We start from the raw sequence: 20,786 nt of genomic DNA, 5'->3' as shown, positions 1-20,786 counted from the left end.
TGTGTCTTCCTTTCCCCCTCATTTGATCATGTAGCTTCCCCTTTGCCTCCACCACTCCCTGAGATAGTGAGTCCCCCATGCTCACCTCTCGCTCTGGGTAAAGGTGTTTCTCCTGAATTCCTGATCGGATTTATATACCTCCATGACATTGTCGTGAGTGGAAACATCCTCTCTCTCTCCCTTCCCCATTGAACATCAGAATCCCCAAATTCCCTTTGCAATCTCCGTCCCAAACAATGAGAGGTTCCATTCAGTATTCCTGGAGGCACTTCCCATGCCACCCACCTCCCCTGCTCCCAAACCCACATTGATCTGTCAGCGTCCTGCCCCCTCCACAACAAGCGGCTGATTTTCACGGGGGGTTGTGGGGGTAGGGGGGGAGGGGGCTTTTTGGAGAAAAATCTCAGCAGAATGTGAGAAAAATAGCAAGCTGTCACATTCCTTTTGGCTGCACCTTCCAAATCCACAGCCTCAACTACCTAGGAGGAAAAGGGTAACAGATCCACGGGAACATCCCTGCCTCCAAGTTCCTCTCTCAGCCACTCACCACTATCACTGTTCCTTGACTGTCGCTGGGTCAAAATCCTTGACTGTCGCTGGAACTTCCTCCCCAACAGTTATTTTTCGGCTCCTAACTCAAACTCTCAAACATTTTTGTTCCATGTGATCAACTACGACAGAAATGGACTTTTAATTCTCTTAACAATCTTCCTTTATTTAACACTTTGGGTACCAACTCAAACTTAAAACAGTTGCAACACTTAAACTCTTCGACTGAACATTAACTCTAATTATTTAACTGAAAATAGATACTACCCGGTTAGAACAAAATGGCCAAGCCCGTTCCCAATATAGAATCTATCCTCATGATCTCTGAAGATGTCTTCAGGGCACACTTCTCCTTGCTAGGGTTGATCTCTGGAGGTATTGCCACAGACTAAAGACTGCACATGTCTTTTATCTCCAAATTGTTTCAATTTTCCGGAGGATTCTCTGGCACCCAGCCAATAGTGTAACAGGAAACCGATCACATTGCTCGGCCACTGAAATTACTTATTGACGACTCCATTATGCTTGGTTCAGATAGCATGTAGCTCACATTGTGTGCAGTTCTGGTCACCTCACTATAAGAAGGATGTGGAAGCGCTGGAAAGAGTGCAGAAGAGATTTACCAGGATGCTGCCTGGTTTGGAGGGTAGGTCTTATGAGGAAAGGTTGAGGGAGCTAGGGCTGTTCTCTCTGGAGCGGAGGAGGCTGAGGGGAGACTTAATAGAGGTTTATAAAATGATGAAGGGGATAGATAGAGTGAACGTTCAAAGACTATTTCCTCGGGTGGATGGAGCTATTACAAGGGGGCATAACTATAGGGTTCGTGGTGAGAGATACAGGAAGGATATCAGAGGTAGGTTCTTTACGCAGAGAGTGGTTGGGGTGTGGAATGGACTGCCTGCAGTGATAGTGGAGTCGGACACTTTAGGAACATTTAAGCAGTTACTGGATAGGCACATGGAGCACACCAGGATGATAGGGAGTGGGATAGCTTGATCTTGGTTTCAGATAAAACTCGGCACAACATCGTGGGCCGAAGGGCCTGTTCTGTGCTGTACTGTTCTATGTTCTATGTTCTATAAAGCCCATAAAACTCGGTGCCATCAGGCCTAACTCAGCGTAAACAACTTCCCATATTTGGTCGACGCAGGAAGTTTCAGGTCACAGTTCCCAAGCTAGGTCATGGCTCACAGCAACTTTACGACCCTGCATCTGGTTTTAATTATAATTTGATTGAGAATCCTAGCATGCTTAACTCTTAGCCAGAATAGCCCTTTAAAACTGAGATTGCCATTATTGTTATTAAAATTATTGTCGTAGTCGTTCTTTCTCCGTCTACACAACACTGTGGGTTGTACCTACACCACATGGACTGCAGCAGTTCAAGAAGGTGGCTCACCACCACCTTCTCGAGGGGCAATTGGGCATGGGTAATAAATGCTGGCTGAGCTAGTGACACCCCCCCCCCCCAATCCCGTGAATAACTCACAGTCGGATGCGCACTGCCTGGCATGAAAGACCAGGCCCCTCCTACACTCCCCTCATTTCTCAGTCAATGGCCTTTGGGCGGCACGGTGGCACAATGGGTTAGCACAGCTGCCTCACAGCGCCAGGGACCCGGGTTCAATTCACGGCTTGGGTCGCTGTCTGTGCGGAGTTTGCACGTTCTCCCCGTGTGTCTGCGTGGCTTTCCTCCGGTTTCCTCCCACACTCCAAAGATGTGCGGGGTTAGGTGGATTGGCCATGTTAGATTGACCCTTAGTGTCAGGGGGATTGGGCAGGGTAAAGGTGTGGGGTTACGGGAATGGGGCCTGGGTGGGACTGCGGTCGGTGCAGGTTCGATGGGCCGAATGGTCTCCTTCTGCACTGTCGGGATTCTAGGAATTGACACAAAATGACGGCAGTGGCTGCGAGGTGCTTTGGGAGATGGGAAGAGATGAAAGGTGGCCATGAACAACTCTGCAGGAACTGGCCACGAAGAGGGAAATGGGATAGCCAGATGCAGTGCTGAAGCATGGATATTGTCACGTAGCAGAATTACCGACCAATTGGTCACAGCGCAGCCAACACAAACACGAAGGCAGAGTACTGAAAAATGCACATTAAAGAGATACAGAGAGAGAGATGACAGCCAGCTTGGAACCATTTCAAAGCAGGTTCATCAAACTGCAAAAGAATTGTTCGACTTGACCAATGTCCAACTTCCCACTGAGCCAAGAACTGATTTCGAACTGAAAATAAAATATCCCTGCTGAGCAGAGAGAGAGAGAAAACCCACACAAAAACTGCCTTAATGAAAACATGCGTGGTGACCACACGCTAATTATTCAGCCTCAACATGCCAGTGACTGTCAGAGAGCTTGGAGCACGTGGCTGCTGTGTCTAAACTTACACACTCTTCTCCCCAGCAACTCCAGTTTTCTGGCCCTTCAGCTCTTGCGAATTCTTCCTCCCTTCTCTTGTGCCTCATTCCCTTGGCCGCTTGCCTGCTCTGAGGAAGAAAGCACTGGGAGTTATGTCGCGCCTCCTGTGACCGCAAGTTGACCCCCGCGTCCAGTGGTCCACTTTTACTGCTGCACAGGCGGGCAGCCAACTGGCACGCAGTAGGATCGCACGCAAACGCGGCGAGGTAGACGGCCGGTTAGTCTGGGCTTGTGGCCCATTGATGGACAACTGTTCACTTTAACCACCCTCATCCCTCACATTAGAAGCTTCCAGGTTCAAATACCAACCTCCCCCCCCGGCCCTCCACTGCGTTGGTGAGGGAGTGCCGCATTGTCAGAGGCGTGCACGGCACCTGAAAGCACAGCCGTGTCTGCTCTCTCAGGAAGATGGGAAGGGTTCCGCGGCACAAATTGGAAAACAAAATCACAGGATCGTTACAGCGCAGAAGGAGGCCATTCTGTCCATCGAGTCTACACTGTTTCTCAGAAAGAGCATTCTACTCGGTCCCATTCCCCTGCCTTATCATGGAATCCCTACAGTGCAGAAGGAGGCCATTCGGCCCATCGAGTCTGCACCGACCACAATCCGACCCAGGTCCTATCCCCTTAACCCTACTTACTTACCTTACTAACCCCCTGACACTAAGGGGCAATCTGGCACAGCCAATCAACCTAACCCGCACATCTTCGGAGTGTGGGAGGAAACCGGAGCACCCGGAGGAAACACACACAGACATTGGGGAGAATGTGCAAACTCCACACAGGCAGTGACCCAAGCCAGGAATTGAACCCGGGTCTCTGGTGCTGTCAGACAGCAGTGTTAACCATTGTGCCACCGTGCCACCCCCAACCTCACTGTGCATCCCCGTAACCTTGCACATTCGCACAGCAATCCAATTCTCTTTGGAATAATGCCTCCATCACCCTCTCAGGAAGCTCATTCCATACTCCAACCACCCTCTGGGTGAAAAAATATTTTCCTCACATTACTTCTATTCCTTTTGCCCATTATTTTCAATCTCTGCTCGCTAGTTTTTAAACTTGTGGAATTCATTACCGCAGGAAGTAGTTGATGCCAAAACATTGAATGTATTCAAGAGGCGACTGGATAGAGCACTTGGGGTGAATCTAGAATACAAGTTCAGGGATGGACTTCTGAGACTGTATAAGGCTCTGGCCAGACTCCATTTGGAGTATTGTGAGCAGTTTTGGGCCCCATATCTAAGGAAGGATGTGCTGGCCTTGGAAAGGGTCCAGAGGAGGTTCACAAGAATGATCCCTGGAATGAAGAGCTTGTCGTATGAGGAATGGTTGAGGACTCTGGATCTGTACTCGTTGGAGTTGAGAAGGATGATGGGGGGATCTTATTGAAACTTACAGGGTACTGCGAGGCCTGGATAGAGTGGACGTGGAGAGGATGTTTCCGCTAGTAGGAAAAACTAGAACCAGGGGGCACAACCTCCGGCTAAACGGACGATCCTTTAAAACAGAGATGAGGAGGAATTTCCTCAACCAGAGAGTGGTGAATCTGTGGAACTCTTTGCCGCAGAAGGCTGTGGAGGTCAGGTCATCGAGTGTCTTTAAGACAGAGATAGATAGGTTCTTGATTAATAAGGGGATCAGGGGTTATGGGGAAAAGGCAGGAGAATGGGGATGAGAAAAATATCAGCCACGATTGAATGACGGAGCAGACTCGATGGGCCGAGTGGCCTAATTCTGCTCCTATGCCTTATGGCCTTATGGAATGGGATCAAAGATTATGGGGAAAAAGCAGGATTAGGCTGTTGAGTTGGACAATAAGCAATGATCGTAATGAATGGCGGAGCAGGCTCGAAGGGCCGAATGGCCTCCTCCTGCTCCTATCCTCTATGTTTCTAACTTATAAAATTTTGACAGGATTAGACAGGGTGGGGAAGCCCAGAACTCGGGGTCATAGCTTGAGGATCAGGGTTCGGACTGAGGTGAGGAGAGATTTCTTCACCCAGAGGGTGGTGAATGTGTGGAATTCACTCCCACAGAAAGTAGTTCAGGCCAAAACATTGTGTGATTTCAGGAAGAAATTAGAAATAGCTCTTGTGGCTAAAGGGATGAAGGGATATGGGGGGGAAGGGGGGGGATCAGGATATTGAATTCGATGATCAGCCATGATCATTATGAATGGCGGAGCAGGCTCGAAGGGCCGAATGGCCTCCTCCTGCTTCTAGTTTCCATGTTTAGTTCTTGATGATTTTCTCTCTCTTTATCCTGTCCATTCCCCTCAGGATCTTGAATATCGCTCTCAACTCCCCTCCCAGCTTTCTTTTCTCTTGTGTGGAGTCTGCACGTTCTCCCCGTGTCTGCGTGGGTTTCCTCCCACAGTCCAAAGATCTGCAGATTAAGTTGATTGGCCGTGCTAAATTGCCCCTTAGTGTCGGGGGGGTTAGCAGGGTAAATACATGGGGTTATGGGGGTAGGGCCTGGGTGGGATTGTGGTCGGAGCAGACTCGATGGGCCGAATGGCCTCCTTCTTCACTGTAGGGATTGGATGATGAAGCTGGCCTGTGTGGCCCTCCCTCCACTCCACTTCCAGCGGTGAGTTCTCAGCATGTCCCCGTAAACATCTGACCAAGCCGGTGGCAGTGTGGATAATGGTGAAAGGGTGCCCTCTTGTGTCACCTATGGAGGAGTGCAGCTCAACTGTTTGCGACACTCAATGTGCATGGATGCAGGATGTCCCAACTGCTTCACCTTGAGGCATTTGTCAAGGTGTTGCAATGTTGGAAAAATGATGACTAGAATGTGCACAGCAACGCCTGAGCGATAATCACCATTGAACATGGCTGTTATTTTGATATTTTATTCCTCATCAGAAAAGCCAATTAAGTCCAATCAGACTCCCCGCACGAGGGACAAACCAGATCCAAGCTGATAAGACAGGATAGACATCCCATCTTGGGCTTGATCAAACCAGATCCAAGCTGACAGGATGAGGAACGACTTCAGGAAGCGTAGAGGAGGAAATGCCCCTTTCTATATCACTTTCTACATCAATGGGGACAAAGTGGAAATGGTTGAGAGCTTCAAGATCTTAGGTGTCCAGATCACCAACAACCTGTCCTGGTCCCCCCATGCCGACACTATAGTTAAGAAAGCTCACCAACGCCTCTACTTTCTCAGAAGACTAAGGAAATTTGGCATCTCAGCTACGACTCTCACCAACTTTTACAGATGCACCACAGAAAGCGTTCTTTCTGGTTGTATCACAGCTTGGTATGGCTCCTGCTCTGCCCAAGACCGCAAGGAACTACAAAAGGGTCGTGAATGTAGCCCAATCCATCACACAAACCAGCCTCCCATCCATTGACTCTGTCTACACTTCCCGCTGCCTCGGAAAAGCAGCCAGCATAATTAAGGACCCCATGCACCCCGGACATTCTCTCTTCTACCTTCTTCCGTCGGGAAAAAGATACAAAAGTCTGAGGTCACGTACCAACCGACTCAAGAACAGCTTCTTCCCTGCTGCCCCTGCTCCTAATACAACAGCCCTTTCATCCTTGGAATCAATCTGGTAAATCTTCTCTGAACTGTCTCCACTGCCACCACGTCCTTCCTCAAGCAAGGAGAGCAAAAGTGGACAGATTCAGATTGCTTTTCAAGATCATCTGTTTGCAACAGCAGGCAGCAATAATTTAACCCTCATAGCTGACACTAAAAACACACAAATGCAGACTGACACTCACAGTGCTCGCACCCAGGGAATGCTGCGTTCTCAGGGGTGCTGTTCTTCAGGTAAGACATCAAACCCAGGCCTTGTCTGCTGTCTTGAGAATCAACATCACTCAATCAGATTATCTGGTCATTATTACAGTGCTGTTTATGGGAGCTACGACATCTTCTCCGGAGCCTTCAACATGTCATTGATGAAGACGAACATCTCGCCAAGACCATCCCCACACCCCCACTTCTTGCCTTCAAACAACCGCACAACCTCAAACAGACCATTGTCCGCAGCAAACTACCCAGCCTTCAGGAGAACAGTGACCACGACACCACACAACCCTGCCACAGCAACCTCTGCAAGACGTGCTGGATCATCAACACAGATGCCATCATCTCATGTGAGAACACCATCCACCAGGTACATGGTACATACTCTTGCAACTCGGCCAACGTTGTCTACCTGATACGCTGCAGGAAAGGATGTCCCGAGACATGATACATTGGGGAAACTATGCAGACGCTGCGACAACGGATGAATGAACACCGCTCGACAATCACCAGGCAAGACTGTTCACTTCAGCGGTCACGGGCATTCGGCCTCTGACCTTCGGGTAAGCGTTCTCCAAAGCGGCCTTCACGACACACAACGCAGAGTCGCTGAGCAGAGACTGATAGCCAAGTTCCGCACACATGAGGATGGCTTCAACCCGGATCTTGGGTTCATGTCACACTATCTGTAACCCCCACGCCTTGCCTGGGCTTGCAAAATCTCACTAACTGTCCTGGCTGGAGACAATACACATCTCTTTAACCTGTGCTTAACCCTCTCTCCACTCACATTGTCTGTACCTTTAAGACTTGATTACCTGTGAAGACTCACATTCCAACCATCATTTTGTAAATTGAGTTTGTGTCTATATATGCCCTGTTTGCGAACAGAATTCCCACTCACCTGATGAAGGGGCAGCGCTCTGAAAGCGAGTGGCTTTTGCTACCAAATAAACCTGTTGGACTTTAACCTGGTGTTGGGAGACTTCTGACTGTGTTTACCCTAGTCCAGCGCCGGCATCTCCAGATCATGATAAATATTGGCCAACGCATTGGGAAAACTCTTAATGGAAATAATTCCTGTGGGATTGTTCACATTTATCCACAAGCGTAGACATAGCAATGAGCAACTGACTGCTATCTGTGTCCCTCAGTAAAATGCAAGCACATAAACTTGTGAATGTTCTGATTAGCTAAAAGTGTACATTGATATATCAACTTTAAACATGCCTCACAGGATCGGAGGCAAGTTCAACACCAAGGTACAGTTCCAATCCAGCCTTGGGTCACTGTCCAAGCGGAATCTGCACATTCTCCCCGTCTCTGCGTGGGTTTCCTCCGGGTGCTCCGGCTTCCTCCCACAGTCTAAAGACGTGCTGGTTAGGTGGATTGGCCATGCTAAATTCTCCCTCAGTGTACCCAAACAGGCGCCGGAGTGTGGCGACTAGGGGATTTTCACAGTAACTTCATTGCAGTGTTAATGTAAGCCTTACTTGTGATCAATAAATAAATAGATGAATAAATTTCTTCCGAATTCCCCATTGGGTGACTGTCTGATATTTACGCCCACGTTTCTGGTCTCCTCAGGAAATGGAGTTGTCTTCTCAATATCTTGAGTTTTGAAGATCTTTACCGGGTCATCTCTCAGTATCCTCTTTTCTTGAGAGACCTGGAGAACTGGGGGAATGGAAGGAGGCAGCGGGATGTACAGTGGGAAGAAGGAAGAGAAAAATTCTCAGGCAACAGAGGGTGTTATCATTGGCCATGATAAATTGCCCCTTCGTGTCCCAAAGTGGATTAGCCATGGTAAATGTGCGGGGTTACAGGGTTGGTGGTGGTGCCTGGGTAAGATACTCTTTCAGAGTGTCAGTGCTGATTCGATGGGCTGAATGATCTCCTCATGCACTGCAGGAATTCAATATTAACACCCCTGAAGGATGCCTGCGAAACATGGTCTTAAAATCCCCGGAGGGGGCCAAGAGGTGATCAGTCACCCAACTGCTGCATCTTAAGGTGCCAGTGTTTAAGGGCACTGTCATGCTTCTTGTATTCCTCGTGCCCGCCTGCCCGGAGTTACTAATGGATCTCAGGGATCTCACAGCCAGTTCAGACCAAGTCAATAAGCATCAACAGATAAGCAGCAGCTTGTAACTGAGCCTAGTGATCAAAGCAACAGGATCTGATCCCCTCCCTGGGCTATTAAATCCTACGCTGCCATTATGGAGCTAATTATTTATTAGTGTAACAAGTAGGCTTACATTAACACTGCAGTGAAGTGTTGTAGGGAAAAATCCCTTGTACCAGTGCATTCAAGGAGGTCGAGTCGCAAGGCAAGGTTCAAAGCGTTTTTCTTTATTGTACAATTACTGGGATCCCAGGGAGACCCCCGTAACCAGCTCAGAAACAGTGGCTTGGCCACGTTGATCTCAACAGTTACACATTTGCTCTGGATATTTATAGGAATCCAAATTCGAGCGGGAACATTTGCTCATACATTTTTACAATACCTAAAAAGTGGCCTATCTGGTCAGGAAGTTCCCTGGTAGACTTTGTCAATTTGCATCTGTATGGTGTGTGTCCGTGTTAATGGGGCTGCCTGTTCTTGCCCCGGTGTTTTAATGTGTTTCCCATTATCCTCTCGATGTGTCCCCTTATCTAAATATCGACCTCTGATGATTTGTGTCTGTATTCTATGCTTACGAGATTAGGTGTTAATGTCATTTTGTCCTGCTGTGTGTAGGGGGATTTAATCTAATCTTTTATTCTTTTTATCCTGGTTTATTAAGTTTCTTTGCCTGCCTTGGCCATTTTATTCCCATAATATTTTATTTACAGTACAGTTGTGCCATATATCCCACTCCCAGGTCTTGACTCGCAGATATCCCGATCTTCTGGCCAAGGGCCGGTTTAAAATGCAGCTCTGTGCTGTTGCTGGGCAGAAGAAGGATCTTTTGTCGGCTTTGAAATTAAAGGTCTCTCAGCTGTGCAGAGCTTCGTGCTGTTGCTGGGCAGAATAAGGATCTTCCATCAAACTTGAATTAAAGGTTTCTCAGCTGTGCAGAGGGGGATTTAAACGAATGTCTATTCGGGTGTTCCCCTCTGCATTGTGGGCACGTTATGAATGGTGCCAATCAGTCCAATAAATGAATATGTTTAATGAGGTGAATATTGATGAGATAATAAAAATATGGCTTTGGAAAATGGCCTACTTCAGAAGTTACTGTGAAAATCCCCTAGTCGCCACACTCCGGCGCCTGTTCGGGCACACTGAGGGAGGAAACCGAAGCACCCGGAGGAAACCCACGCAGACACAGGGAGAACGTGCAGACTCCGCACAGACAGTGACCCAAGCTGGGAATCGAACCCGGTTCTCTGGCGCTGTGAGGTAGCAGTGCTAACCCACTGTGCTGGTACAGGGAATAATGGGCGGCACGTTAGCACAGTGGTTAGCACTGTTGCTTCACAGCTCCAGGGACCTGGGTTCGATTCCCGGCTTGGGTCACTGTCTGTGTGGAGTTTGCACATTCTCCTCGTGCCTGCGTGGGTTTCCTCCGGGTGCTCCGGTTTCCTCCCACAGTCCAAAGATGTGTGGGTTAGATTGATTGGCTATGCTAAAATTGCCCCTTAGTGTCCTGAGATGTGTAGCTTAGAGGGGCTTGTGGGTAAATGTGAAGGGATATGGAGGTAGGGCCTGGGTGGGGTTGTGGTCGGTGCAGACTCGATGGGCCGAATGGCCTCTTTCTGCACTGTAGGGTTTCTTTCTTTCTAATGCCTCAAGGCTGCTTCCAGCTGTCTGTTCCCAATTTCCTCTTGATTAACATCCCAATTCCCTCGAGGTCTGGAAAATTCCTAAAAATCCTCCAACTCCAGACCTTCACTTCCAAAGACCTATTCTATTTCCGTTGCGCAATATGGCTGTCGCTGGCAGACCAGCATTTATTACCCATCCCTAACTGCCCCCTCAGAAGGTGGTGATGAGCTGCCTTCTCGAACACGCTGCAGTGATGTAGATATACCCACAGTGCTGTTAGGGAGAGAGCTCCAGGACTTTGACCCAGCGACAATGAAGGAACGGCGATATATTTCCAAGTCAGGGTAGTGAGTGGCTTGGAAGAGGAGCTTACAACTGGTGGTGTTCCCATGTATCTGTTGCTCCTCCTGTTCTTCTAGGAATATTGCTGTCTGGACTCCCAATCCTGGGTACAGCCAGAGGTGACCTCTGCAAGAGTGGACAGCACTGACTTTGGGATACAAGTTTACAGCTCCAAAATTGGCCATTTGGCCCATCTGGTCTGTGTTAGCATTCGTGCTCCACACATGCCACCCCACACTCTACTTCATCTCATTTTATCCACTTATCCTGTTCTTCCTTACTCGCTCGAATATTTAACTTCACCCAAAATGTGATCCATTCCAATTGCTCCTTGTGAGTGTGGTTCCATTCTCTGGGTAAAGAAGTTCCTCCTCAAGTTCTTCTTGGATTTATTGGTCACCCATAATGGCCTCTACCGTATGCTACGTGGACTTGTGTTGTCTCCTAGTCCTTTTAGATGACCATAGTCATGTGAACATTGCGTCTGGCCAGTTTCCAGGGAGCACTGGCCCCTAAGCTGGAACTCCCGGCCACTGGAAACATCTCCTCCAACAATGAAATGTTTAATCATCTTAAAAGCTTCATAGAATCCCTACAGTGCAGGAGGAGGCCATTCAGCCCATCGAGTCTGCACCGACCACAATCCCACCCAGACCCTATCCTCGAAACCCCATATATTTACCCTGCTAATTCCTCTAACATACACATCCCGGGACACTTTATCATGGCCAATTAACCTAACCTGCACATCTTTGGAGTGTGGGAGGAAACCAGAGCACCTGAAAGAAACCCATGCAGCCACGGGGAGAACGTGCAAACTCCACACAGACAGTGACCCAAGGAATTGAACCCTGGTCCCTAGCGCTGTGAGGCAGCCGTGCTAACCACTGTGTCGCCCAGGTCAGCTTGTACCAGGTCACTCTCTCTCAGTATTCTCCTGACTTGAGAATAGAACCCCCAGCTTGTTCATCCTTGCCTGATAGGTAACATGTAAATGCATTTACCATCATACATGGATTTGGGCTGTAGGAGGTGACACCCAGTGAGAAGATGGAGTTAAGATACAGCTCGGCCATGCTGTAATTAAGTGGAAGATTAGGCTTGAAGGACTCAATGGCCTTCCCCTATTCCTGCAATGATCAGATTGCTGCTGTGTTGGCATGGGGAATTCTGGAGCTAGTTACTTGTTCTCCCAGTGTGAGAGGAGAGGAGTTATAATGGGAATATTCAAAACGGTGAAAAATAAATCCGACAGGCTCCATCAGGGAACGAGGAGGCCCCCATGGATCCAGACACCAGAACGGGAATAGCTAACCATCCAGAATCTTGTATTTATAATGCACCTTTATCATCAGGACACATTGGAGCATTCTCAAACAAAATTCAACACCAAGCAACAGATAGTACGAGGACAGGTGACCAAAGGTTGGAGTCAAAGATCGAGGTTTTGAAAGGTGTTCTCGAGGGGAGAGAGGTAAGGAGGCGGAGAGATTTCGGGAGGGAAGTTCAGAGCATGGCACTGCGAGATCCTGTGTATGCTTAGCCCTGTTTGCTCCAGTCTATGCAAAGACTTCATTTTAAGATATTTCTGCCTACGCAACGAGCTCTGCTAACTTGACCACATGTAGAATCAGAAGGCTAAAAGGTGAGCTAAAAATTGACTGCATTCCTGAAGGGTACACAATGCAGGCAAACAACAACAGCTGCAAGGATTGTTTCTCGAAGTTGGAGACAGACTGTGAAAAACATTTCCAATAACAAGATAAGGGTTGAAATATAGTTTGGATTTTAGTGTGTGTTTTCGAGATCTGTTCAGTGCGTTCAAGTTCAGTACAGGGGCTGGCTGTAAAAGCCAGTCTCCAAGTTAGCTTTTCTTGTTTCGGTCATGTTAATAATGTTTAAAGTTCTGTTCAATAAAAGCAAACCATTTTAAAATTGACATCAGTACTATCCTCTCATCTCGTCAAACAAACTGGCAGAAGGCAGAGAGTGGGGATAAAGGGGTCTTTCTCAGGATGGCAGCCGGTGACTAGTGGTGTGCCTCAGGGGTCGGTGCTGGGACCACAACTTTTCACAATATACATTAACGATTTGGAGGAAGGAACTGAAGGCACCGTTGCTCAGTTTGCAGATGATACAAAGATATGTAGAGAGGACAGGTAGTATTGAGGAAGCAGGGGGGGCTGCAGAAGGACTTGGACAGGTTAGGAGGGTGGGTAAAGAAGTGGCAGATGGAATACAATGTGGAAAAGTGTGAGCTAATGCACTTTGGAAGGAGGAATGGAGGCACAGACTACTTTCTAAATGGGGAAATGCTTAGGAAATCAGAAACACAAAGGGACTTGGGAGTCATTGTTCAAGATTCTCTTCAGGTTAACAATCGGCAGTTAGGAAGGCAAATGCAATGTTAGCATTCATGTCGAAAGGGCTAGAATACAAGAGCAGGGATGTATTTCTGAGGCTGTATAAGGCTCTGGTCAGACCCCATTTGGAGTATTGTGAGCAGTTTTGGGCCCCATATCTAAGGAAGGATGTGCCGGCCTTGGAAAGGGTCCAGAGGAGGTTCACAAGAATGATCCCTGGAATGAACAGCTTGTCGTATGAGGAACGGTTGAGGACTCTGGGTCTGTACTCGTTGGAATTTAGAAGGATGAGGGGGGATTTTATTGAAACTTACAGGATACTGCGAGGCCTGGATAGAGTGGACGTGGAGAGGATGTTTCCACGAGTTGGAAAAACTAGAACCAGAGGGCACAACCTCAGACTAAAGGGACGATCCTTTAAATCAGAGATGAGGAGGAATTTCTTCAGCCAGAGAGTGGTGAATCTGTGGAACTCTTTGCCGCAGAGGGTTGTGGAGGCCAGGTCATTGAGTGTCTTTAGGACAGAGATAGACAGGCTCTTGATTAATAAGGGGATCAGGGGTTATGGGGAAAAGGCAGGAGAACGGGAATGAGAAAACTATCAGCCATGATTGAATGGCGGAGCAGACTCGATGGGCCGAGTGGCCTAATTCTGCTGTGAGGTCTTGTGGTCTTATGGAATGAATGGACCCAACAGGCACCCAGGCCAATCATGGCTTCAAACCTGGAATGCTCAGGAAGTCGGAATTAGGGGAACGCCGAGACTTCCAAAGAGGGTTCTGGGGTTGGATGGGGGAATTGCAGATAAAGGAGGAACAAGGGGGTGGAAGGATTTGAAAACAAGGATGAGAACTGTAGCTGAGGCAGGAAGGAGATGGGCTCGATTCCAGTTAGCGGCCTGGGTGAGGGAAGAGAATATTCAACTTGTGTACCGGCGTCGAGTGAACGAATGGAGTTCCACAGAAGCCGTTCAGTTAATTCCAGTCCTGGTAACAACACAACGCTGAAGAAAGTAGCATTTTATAAATAGATTTATTGTTTGTGATGTGGTCAGTCATCTCATTGATTCCGACATAACAAATGCACTGACTTCATGTCTATTTACTGCAGGTATAAATAAATATAATGGAGTTGGTAAAATCTGTTTTTTATAGCAGCTATCGTACGACGATGCATTTCCAGTGGGCTCACGTTTGTCACCTGTGACCCGCTGGCCTTGCAGTCACTCAGAGCAACAGGAGGAGGTTCCCTGCATGAAGCATGAAGCCAGACAGAAAACACTGCTACTCAACATCACAAACCTGGATGATTGCACTTATTTTCTTTTTTGATATCATTAAAAAGGGAACTGGGGAGGTTCCTGGCGCACCTTCTCGAAGATAATCATGTCTTGTAGCTTGGCCACTCTGCCCCTAACTGTGCTCCTGCAAGAAGCAGTGCCAAGTGTACAGCAAGGTCTGTCAGCGCGCGGATAAGAGCAGCCAAACACCCTTGGAGGGTGAGCAGACCCGACGCTGCATCTCCAGCTCTTTCCCCCGCACATCCGCCACGCGTTTCCAGCCCTTTCCTGTTAGTTACTAGAAAAATTCCAGAGCTGGCCTTTCCGCACCTCGTGGACAAACACGCTCCCAGATCTTCCCCCACCCACCCACCCCACCCCCCCCCCTCCCCTTCCTGGCTCAACCCTGCTACCATCTGGCACCCCTGATCGCCGGCCGTCAGGCAACTTCTGGCATCTGCGGCAGCCCGCCTTCGCCCATCCACAGGTTGTGCGGCATTCTCCGGTGGATCCGCCTCAGGCGCAGCAGGTAAAGGAGGATGGAGAGGAGGACAACCAGGAAACAGCCGAAAAATAAATAATGGTTGTAGACGAAGGAGAAGCCCCTCCAGTGTGCGTGGTTTCCCTTGAAGTTGTCCTGTTGCATGTCCCTGTCGGGTGTCAAAGGGAATCAAGAGTGAGAAGGTGAATGTTGGTCCCTTGGAAGATGAAGCCAGAGAGTTAATAGTAGGGAACACTGAAATGGCAGAGATGCTAAATCAATACTTTGCCTCAGTTTTCACAGTGGAAGACACTAATTCCATTCCGAAAGCAGCAGGAAAGTCAGAGGTATTAGAAAGGGTAGAACTTAGAACAATCAACATCGATAGGGAAATGGCACTCAGCACACTATTGGCATTGAGGGCAGACAAGTCCCCTGGGCCTGATGGCCTACATCCTAGGATGTTAAAGGAAATGGCGGCAGAGATAGTGGATCCATTGGTTATAATATTCCAAAATTCCCTGGACACGGGAAAGGGATGATGTGGAGGTGCCGGCGTTGGACTGTGGTAAGCACAGTAAGAAGTCTTACAACACCAGGTTAAAGTCCAACAGGTATATTTGGCAGCACGAGCTTTCGGAGTCTTGCTCCTTCTTCAGGTGAGTGAGGAGTTGTGTTCACAAACATAATGACCATTATCTTGTAAATTGAGTTTGTGTCTGTATATGCCCTGTTTGTGAACACAACTCCCACTCACCTGATGAAGGAGCAGCGCTCCAAAAGCTTGTGCTACCAAATAAACCTGTTGAACTTTAACCTGGTGTTGTGAGACTTCTTACCACGGGAAAGGGTCCAGTGAATTGGAAAAATGCTGAATGTAACGCCCTTATTCAAAAAGGAAGGAAGACAAAATGTGGGAAATTACAGGCCATTTTTAGATTAACATCAATTGTTGGGAAAGTGTTAGAATCAATTATCAAAGAAGCAATATCAGGACATTTGGAAAGTCAAAACGCTATCCATCAGAGTCAGCATGGATTTAAGATAGAGTTTGATAGAGTTCTTCGAAGATGTAACAAGCAAAGTAGATAATGGGGATCCTGTAGATGTTGTGTAACTGGACTTCCGGAAGGCATTTGATAAGGTGCCACATAAAAGGTTAATTCACAAGGTTAGATCACATGGGATTAGGGGTAATTTATTAGTTTGGACAGGTGACTGGCTGATAGACAGAAGACAGAGTTGGGATAAGTGGATTTTTTTTCTGGATGACAGGAAGTCCTTGGACTCCAGCTATTTACAATCAATATTAACAACTTGGATACGGGGATAGAAGGCTCTGTAGCCAAGTTTGCAGATGACACAAAAATAGGCAGGACAGTAAGTTGCAATGAGGAAATAAGAACCTTACAAATGGATATAGATAGGTTAGGAGAGTGGGCCAAAATGTGGCAGATGGAGTTTAACGTGGGTAAGTGTGAGGTTGTGCATTTTGGTCGGAAAAATGGGAAGGCGACTGATTATCTAAATGGGGAGAGACTTCGGGGTGCTCCAGTGCAGAGGGATCTGGGTGTCCTTGTTCATGAGTCACAGGAAACTAGCATGCAGGTACAGCAGGTAATAAAGAAAGTGAATGTGGGCATTTAGAGCTAAAGGTATAGAATATAAAGGTGAGGAAGTATTGCTGCAACTATACAAGGCACTGGTGAGGCCGCACCTGGAGTATTGTGCAAGGTTTTGGTCCCCGTATTTGAGGATATATGTGGTGGCATTGGAGGCAGTTCAGAGGAGGTTCACTAGATTGATTCCCAGGATGAGGGGTTTGTCGATTGAACAGTTCAGGCCGATACTCTCTGGAATTTAGAAGAATGAGGGGAGATCGAATTGAGGTTTACAAGATGATAAAAGGTATGGATAAAGTAAACGTGGAGCGGATGTTTCCTCTTGTGGGGCATTCTCGGACGAGAGGTCATAGTCTTAGGATAAGAAATCCGGGAAATTATCGGCCAGTAAGTTTGACGTCGGTGGTGGGCAAGTTATTGGAAGGTGTGATAAGGGATAGGATCTACAAATATTTGGATAGACAGGGACTTATTAGGGAGAGTCAACATGGCTTTGTGCGTGGTAGGTCATGTTTGACCAATCTATTAGAGTTTTTCGAGGAGGTTACCAGGAAAGTGGATGAAGGGAAGGTGGTGGATGTTGTCTACCTGGATTTCAGCAAGGCCTTTGACAAGGGAGGTTAGTTAGGAAGGTTCAGTCGCTAGGTATACATGGGGAGGTAGTAAATTGGATAAGACACTGGCTCAATGGAAGAAGCCAGAGAGTGGTTGTGGAGGATTGCTTCTCTGAGTGGAGGCCTGTGACTAGTGGTGTGCCGCAGGGATCGGTGTTGGGTCCATTGTTGTTTGTCATCTACATCAATGATCTGGATGATAATGTGGTCAATTGGATCAGCAAGTTTGCTGATGATACAAAGATTGGAGGTGTACTGGACAGTGAGGAAGGTTTTCAAAGCTTGCAGAGGGATTTGGACCAACTAGAAAAATGGGCTGAAAAATGGCAAATGGAATTTAACGCAGACAAGTGTGAGATATTGCACTTTGGAAGGACAAACCAAAGAAGAACGTACAGGGTAAATGGTAGGACTCTGAAGAGTGCAATTGAACAGAGGGATCTGGGAATACAGGTACAGAATTCCCTAAAAGTGACGTCACAGGTGGATAGGGTCGTAAAGAGTGCCTTTGGTACATTGGCCTTTATAAATCGAAGTATCGAGTATAAAAGTTGGAGTGTTATGGTAAGGTTATATAATGATGTGGATTTAACCTGGTGTTGTTAAACTTCTTACAAGGTTATATAAGGCATTGGTGAGGCCGAATTTGGAGTATTGTGTACAGTTTTGGTCACCTAGTTACAGGAAGGATGTAAATAAGATTGAAAGAGTGCAGAGAATGTTCACAAGGATGTTGCCGGGACTTGAGAAGCTGAGTTACAGAGAGAGATTGAATAGGTTGGGACTTTATTCCCTGGAGCGTAGAAGATTGAGGGGAGATTTGATAGAGGTGTATAAGATTTTGATGGGTATAGAGTGAATGCAAGCAGGCTTTTTCTGCTGAGGTTAGGGGAGAAAAAAACCAGAGGGCATGGGTTAAGGGTGAAAGGAGAAAAGTTTAAAGGGAATATTAGGGGGGGCTTCTTCACGCAGAGAGTGGTGGGAGTGTGGAATGAGCTGCCGGATAAAGAGGTAACATTTATCCGGCAGCTCATTTAACATTTAAGAAAAACTTGGACGGGTTCATGGATGAGAGGGGTGTGGAGGGATATGGTCCAAGTGCAGGTCAGTGGGACTAGGCATAAAATGGTTCGGCACAGACAAGAAGGGCCAAAAGGCCTGTTTCTGAGCTGTAATTTTCTATGGTTCTATCTATGGTTCTTTAAGGGGCAGCAAATTTAAAACAGAGTTGAGGAGAAACTGCTTCTCCCAAAGGGTTGTGAATCTGTGGAATTCACTGCTCTAATGTGCGGTGGATGCTGGGATAGTGAGTAAATTTGAGGAGTTAGACAGATTTTTAATTGGTAATGGGTTGAAGGGTTATGGGGAGGGGGGTGGGGGGGGGGGGTGGAGAAAGAGGCAGGAAAATGTGGATGAGGAACATATCAGCCATAATCGAATGGCGGAGCGGACTCGATGGACCGAATGGCCTAATTTGCTCCTATGAACCATTGAGAATGCCGGACAACACCAGCCAGCAGGTAACTAAAACAGGACGCTGGTGGATTGGGGGAAGAGCAGGTAAATGAAAATAGGACCCTGGCAGGTCGGGGGGAAACAGCTAGGTTACCCCAAAGGCCAAACCTGGCAGCAGATGGGGGTCTCCATTGAAACGTGAACAGGAGAGTTTCACTCGAGTGGTGACGCAGCCATTCTGCACCGTCAGGGTCAGAAGCTGCTAGGGCCCCAGCACTGACAGGAAAAGCCTGAACGCCCATCGCACATGTTCCTGTCCCAAAGCACCTCACAGCCAATGAGCTACTTTTGGAGCTTAGTCGCTGTGGTGACGTAGGAAACCCAGCAGCTAGTTTGTGTGCAGCAAGATCCCACAAACATCAAGTCCAAAGATGTGTGGGTTAGGTTGATTGGCCATGCTGAATTGCCCTTTAGTGTCAGGGGGATTAGCAGGGTAAATATGTGGGGTTACGGGGGGTAGGGTCTGGGTAGGATGGTGGTCAGTGCAGGCTCGATTGGGCTAAATGTTCCCAGTCTGCGCTGTAGGGATTCCATGATTCTATCAGTGTGGTAATGCCCCGATCATGTTTTCTTTGAGCTATGTTGTGTGAGTGACAGTACCTCGGACAGCAGTGGGAACATCCCCGGCCTGCTGAGAGCAGCACTGTGGAATCGTTTGCACCCACCCGAGGGACCAGACAGGGTGCTTTCAGTTCAACGTCTCATCGGGAAGACAGCAGATAGGGCAGCGCTTCCTCAGCACTGCACAGCCTGGATCTCGTGTTCACATCCTGGAGTGAGAGTAGGACCCACACAGGCTGCTGCCTTGGAAGCAAGCATGCTACGCAGCGACACACAGCTCGCTAAGTGGACCCTGAGGAGAGCATTCCTTCCGCGTGCAGGGAGGTTTCCAACTGTCTTGCACACACCTGTGGTCCCTCCCTCCCTCCCAGGGGCAGGGAGAAGGACAAGGAGATTATCGGCTGGTTTAAAATCGACAACCCTCCTCACACCACAGAACGAAGCTGCAGATTCCTGTGCCACTGCTCAAGTTAAGTCAGAGGACAGAGTTTATAAAAGTATTTTTTATTTGTTTATGGGATGTGGGCATCGCTGTCTGGGCCAGCATGTATTGCCCATCCCTAATTGCCCTTTAACCAAGTGGCTTGCTGGGCCATTTCAGAGGATATTACTGTGGATCTGGAGTCACACGCAGGCTGGACTGGGTGACGACGGCAGATCTCATTCCCAAAAGGACTTGGGTGATGGGGATGGGTTTTTAAACCACAATCAATAATGAAGTTTATTTATTAGTGTCACAAGTAGGCTGACGTTAACACTGCAATGAAGTTACTGTGAAAATCCCCTAGTCGCCACACTCCGGCGCCTGTTCGGGTAACACTGAGGGAGAATTTACCATGGCCAATCCACCTCACCAGCACGTCTTTCGGACTGTGGGAGGAAACAGGAGCACCTGGAGGAAACCCACGCAGACACGGGGAGAACGTGCAGACTCCGCACAGACAGTGACCCAAGCCGGGAATCGAACCCAGGTCCCTGGCGCCGTGAGGCAGCAGTGCTAACCACCATGCAGCCATAGTTGCATGGTCATCGTCAAACTTTCCATCCCAGATTTTCATTCCACCATCTGCCGTGGTGGGATTCGAACCCCGGGTCCCCAGAGCATTACCCCAGGTCTCGGGATTACTAGTCCAGCGACAATCCCACTACACCATCAGCGTGACAGGAATGACATGCAATCTTGTAAAAAGGAAACAGGTATGACAGGGAGATTGCGGAGAATTGCTGGCTGAATTGGCAATCAGTCTCACCTCAGGGGTAAATAACGTGTCCTGTGCAGAATTGCCCCAAGCGTCCACTGAACCTCCTTGTCGTAAACCAGCTGGGCTGTTTTCAAACTGGTGTAATTGACAGGAAACGAGAATCCACGATGCAGAACCTCGTACATCCACGCTGACTTGAAGCACTGATACCTGGAGTTAACACACCGCATGTTCAGCAGGAGCAGAATAGCTGTCAACCCCAGTCTCCACACTCTGTTCAGGTACATTGCTGGAGAATTTAGCATGGCGAAAGCAC

At 48.0% G+C, this 20,786-nt stretch overlaps 2 protein-coding genes across 7 annotated transcripts in view; both read right to left on the bottom strand.

Moving 5' to 3' along the window:
* LOC144510169 (lysyl oxidase homolog 2-like) overlaps nt 1-3,042 on the bottom strand; it is a 109,691-nt gene extending 106,649 nt beyond the window's left edge. The window contains exon 1 of the mRNA XM_078239600.1: nt 2,942-3,042. The gene's annotated coding sequence lies outside the window, so the exon portion shown is untranslated. The remainder of the gene's footprint in view (nt 1-2,941) is intronic.
* An 11,169-nt stretch (nt 3,043-14,211) lies between these two features.
* Nucleotides 14,212-20,786, bottom strand: part of LOC144510171 (ectonucleoside triphosphate diphosphohydrolase 4-like) — a 41,521-nt gene continuing 34,946 nt past the window's right edge. For all 6 annotated transcript variants that reach the window (XM_078239608.1, XM_078239602.1, XM_078239607.1 and 3 more), the window contains 2 exons: nt 20,519-20,680; nt 14,212-15,125 (listed from right to left, as the gene is read on the bottom strand). In XM_078239608.1, the coding sequence (XP_078095734.1) occupies nt 14,915-15,125; nt 20,519-20,680 (373 nt within the window). In that variant the 3' untranslated portion in view covers nt 14,212-14,914. The remainder of the gene's footprint in view (nt 15,126-20,518; nt 20,681-20,786) is intronic.

The sequence above is a fragment of the Mustelus asterias genome, chromosome 22 (genome assembly GCF_964213995.1).
Source record: "Mustelus asterias chromosome 22, sMusAst1.hap1.1, whole genome shotgun sequence".
Taxonomy (NCBI): domain Eukaryota; kingdom Metazoa; phylum Chordata; class Chondrichthyes; order Carcharhiniformes; family Triakidae; genus Mustelus; species Mustelus asterias.
This window is presented reverse-complemented; position numbering and strand designations above follow the sequence as displayed.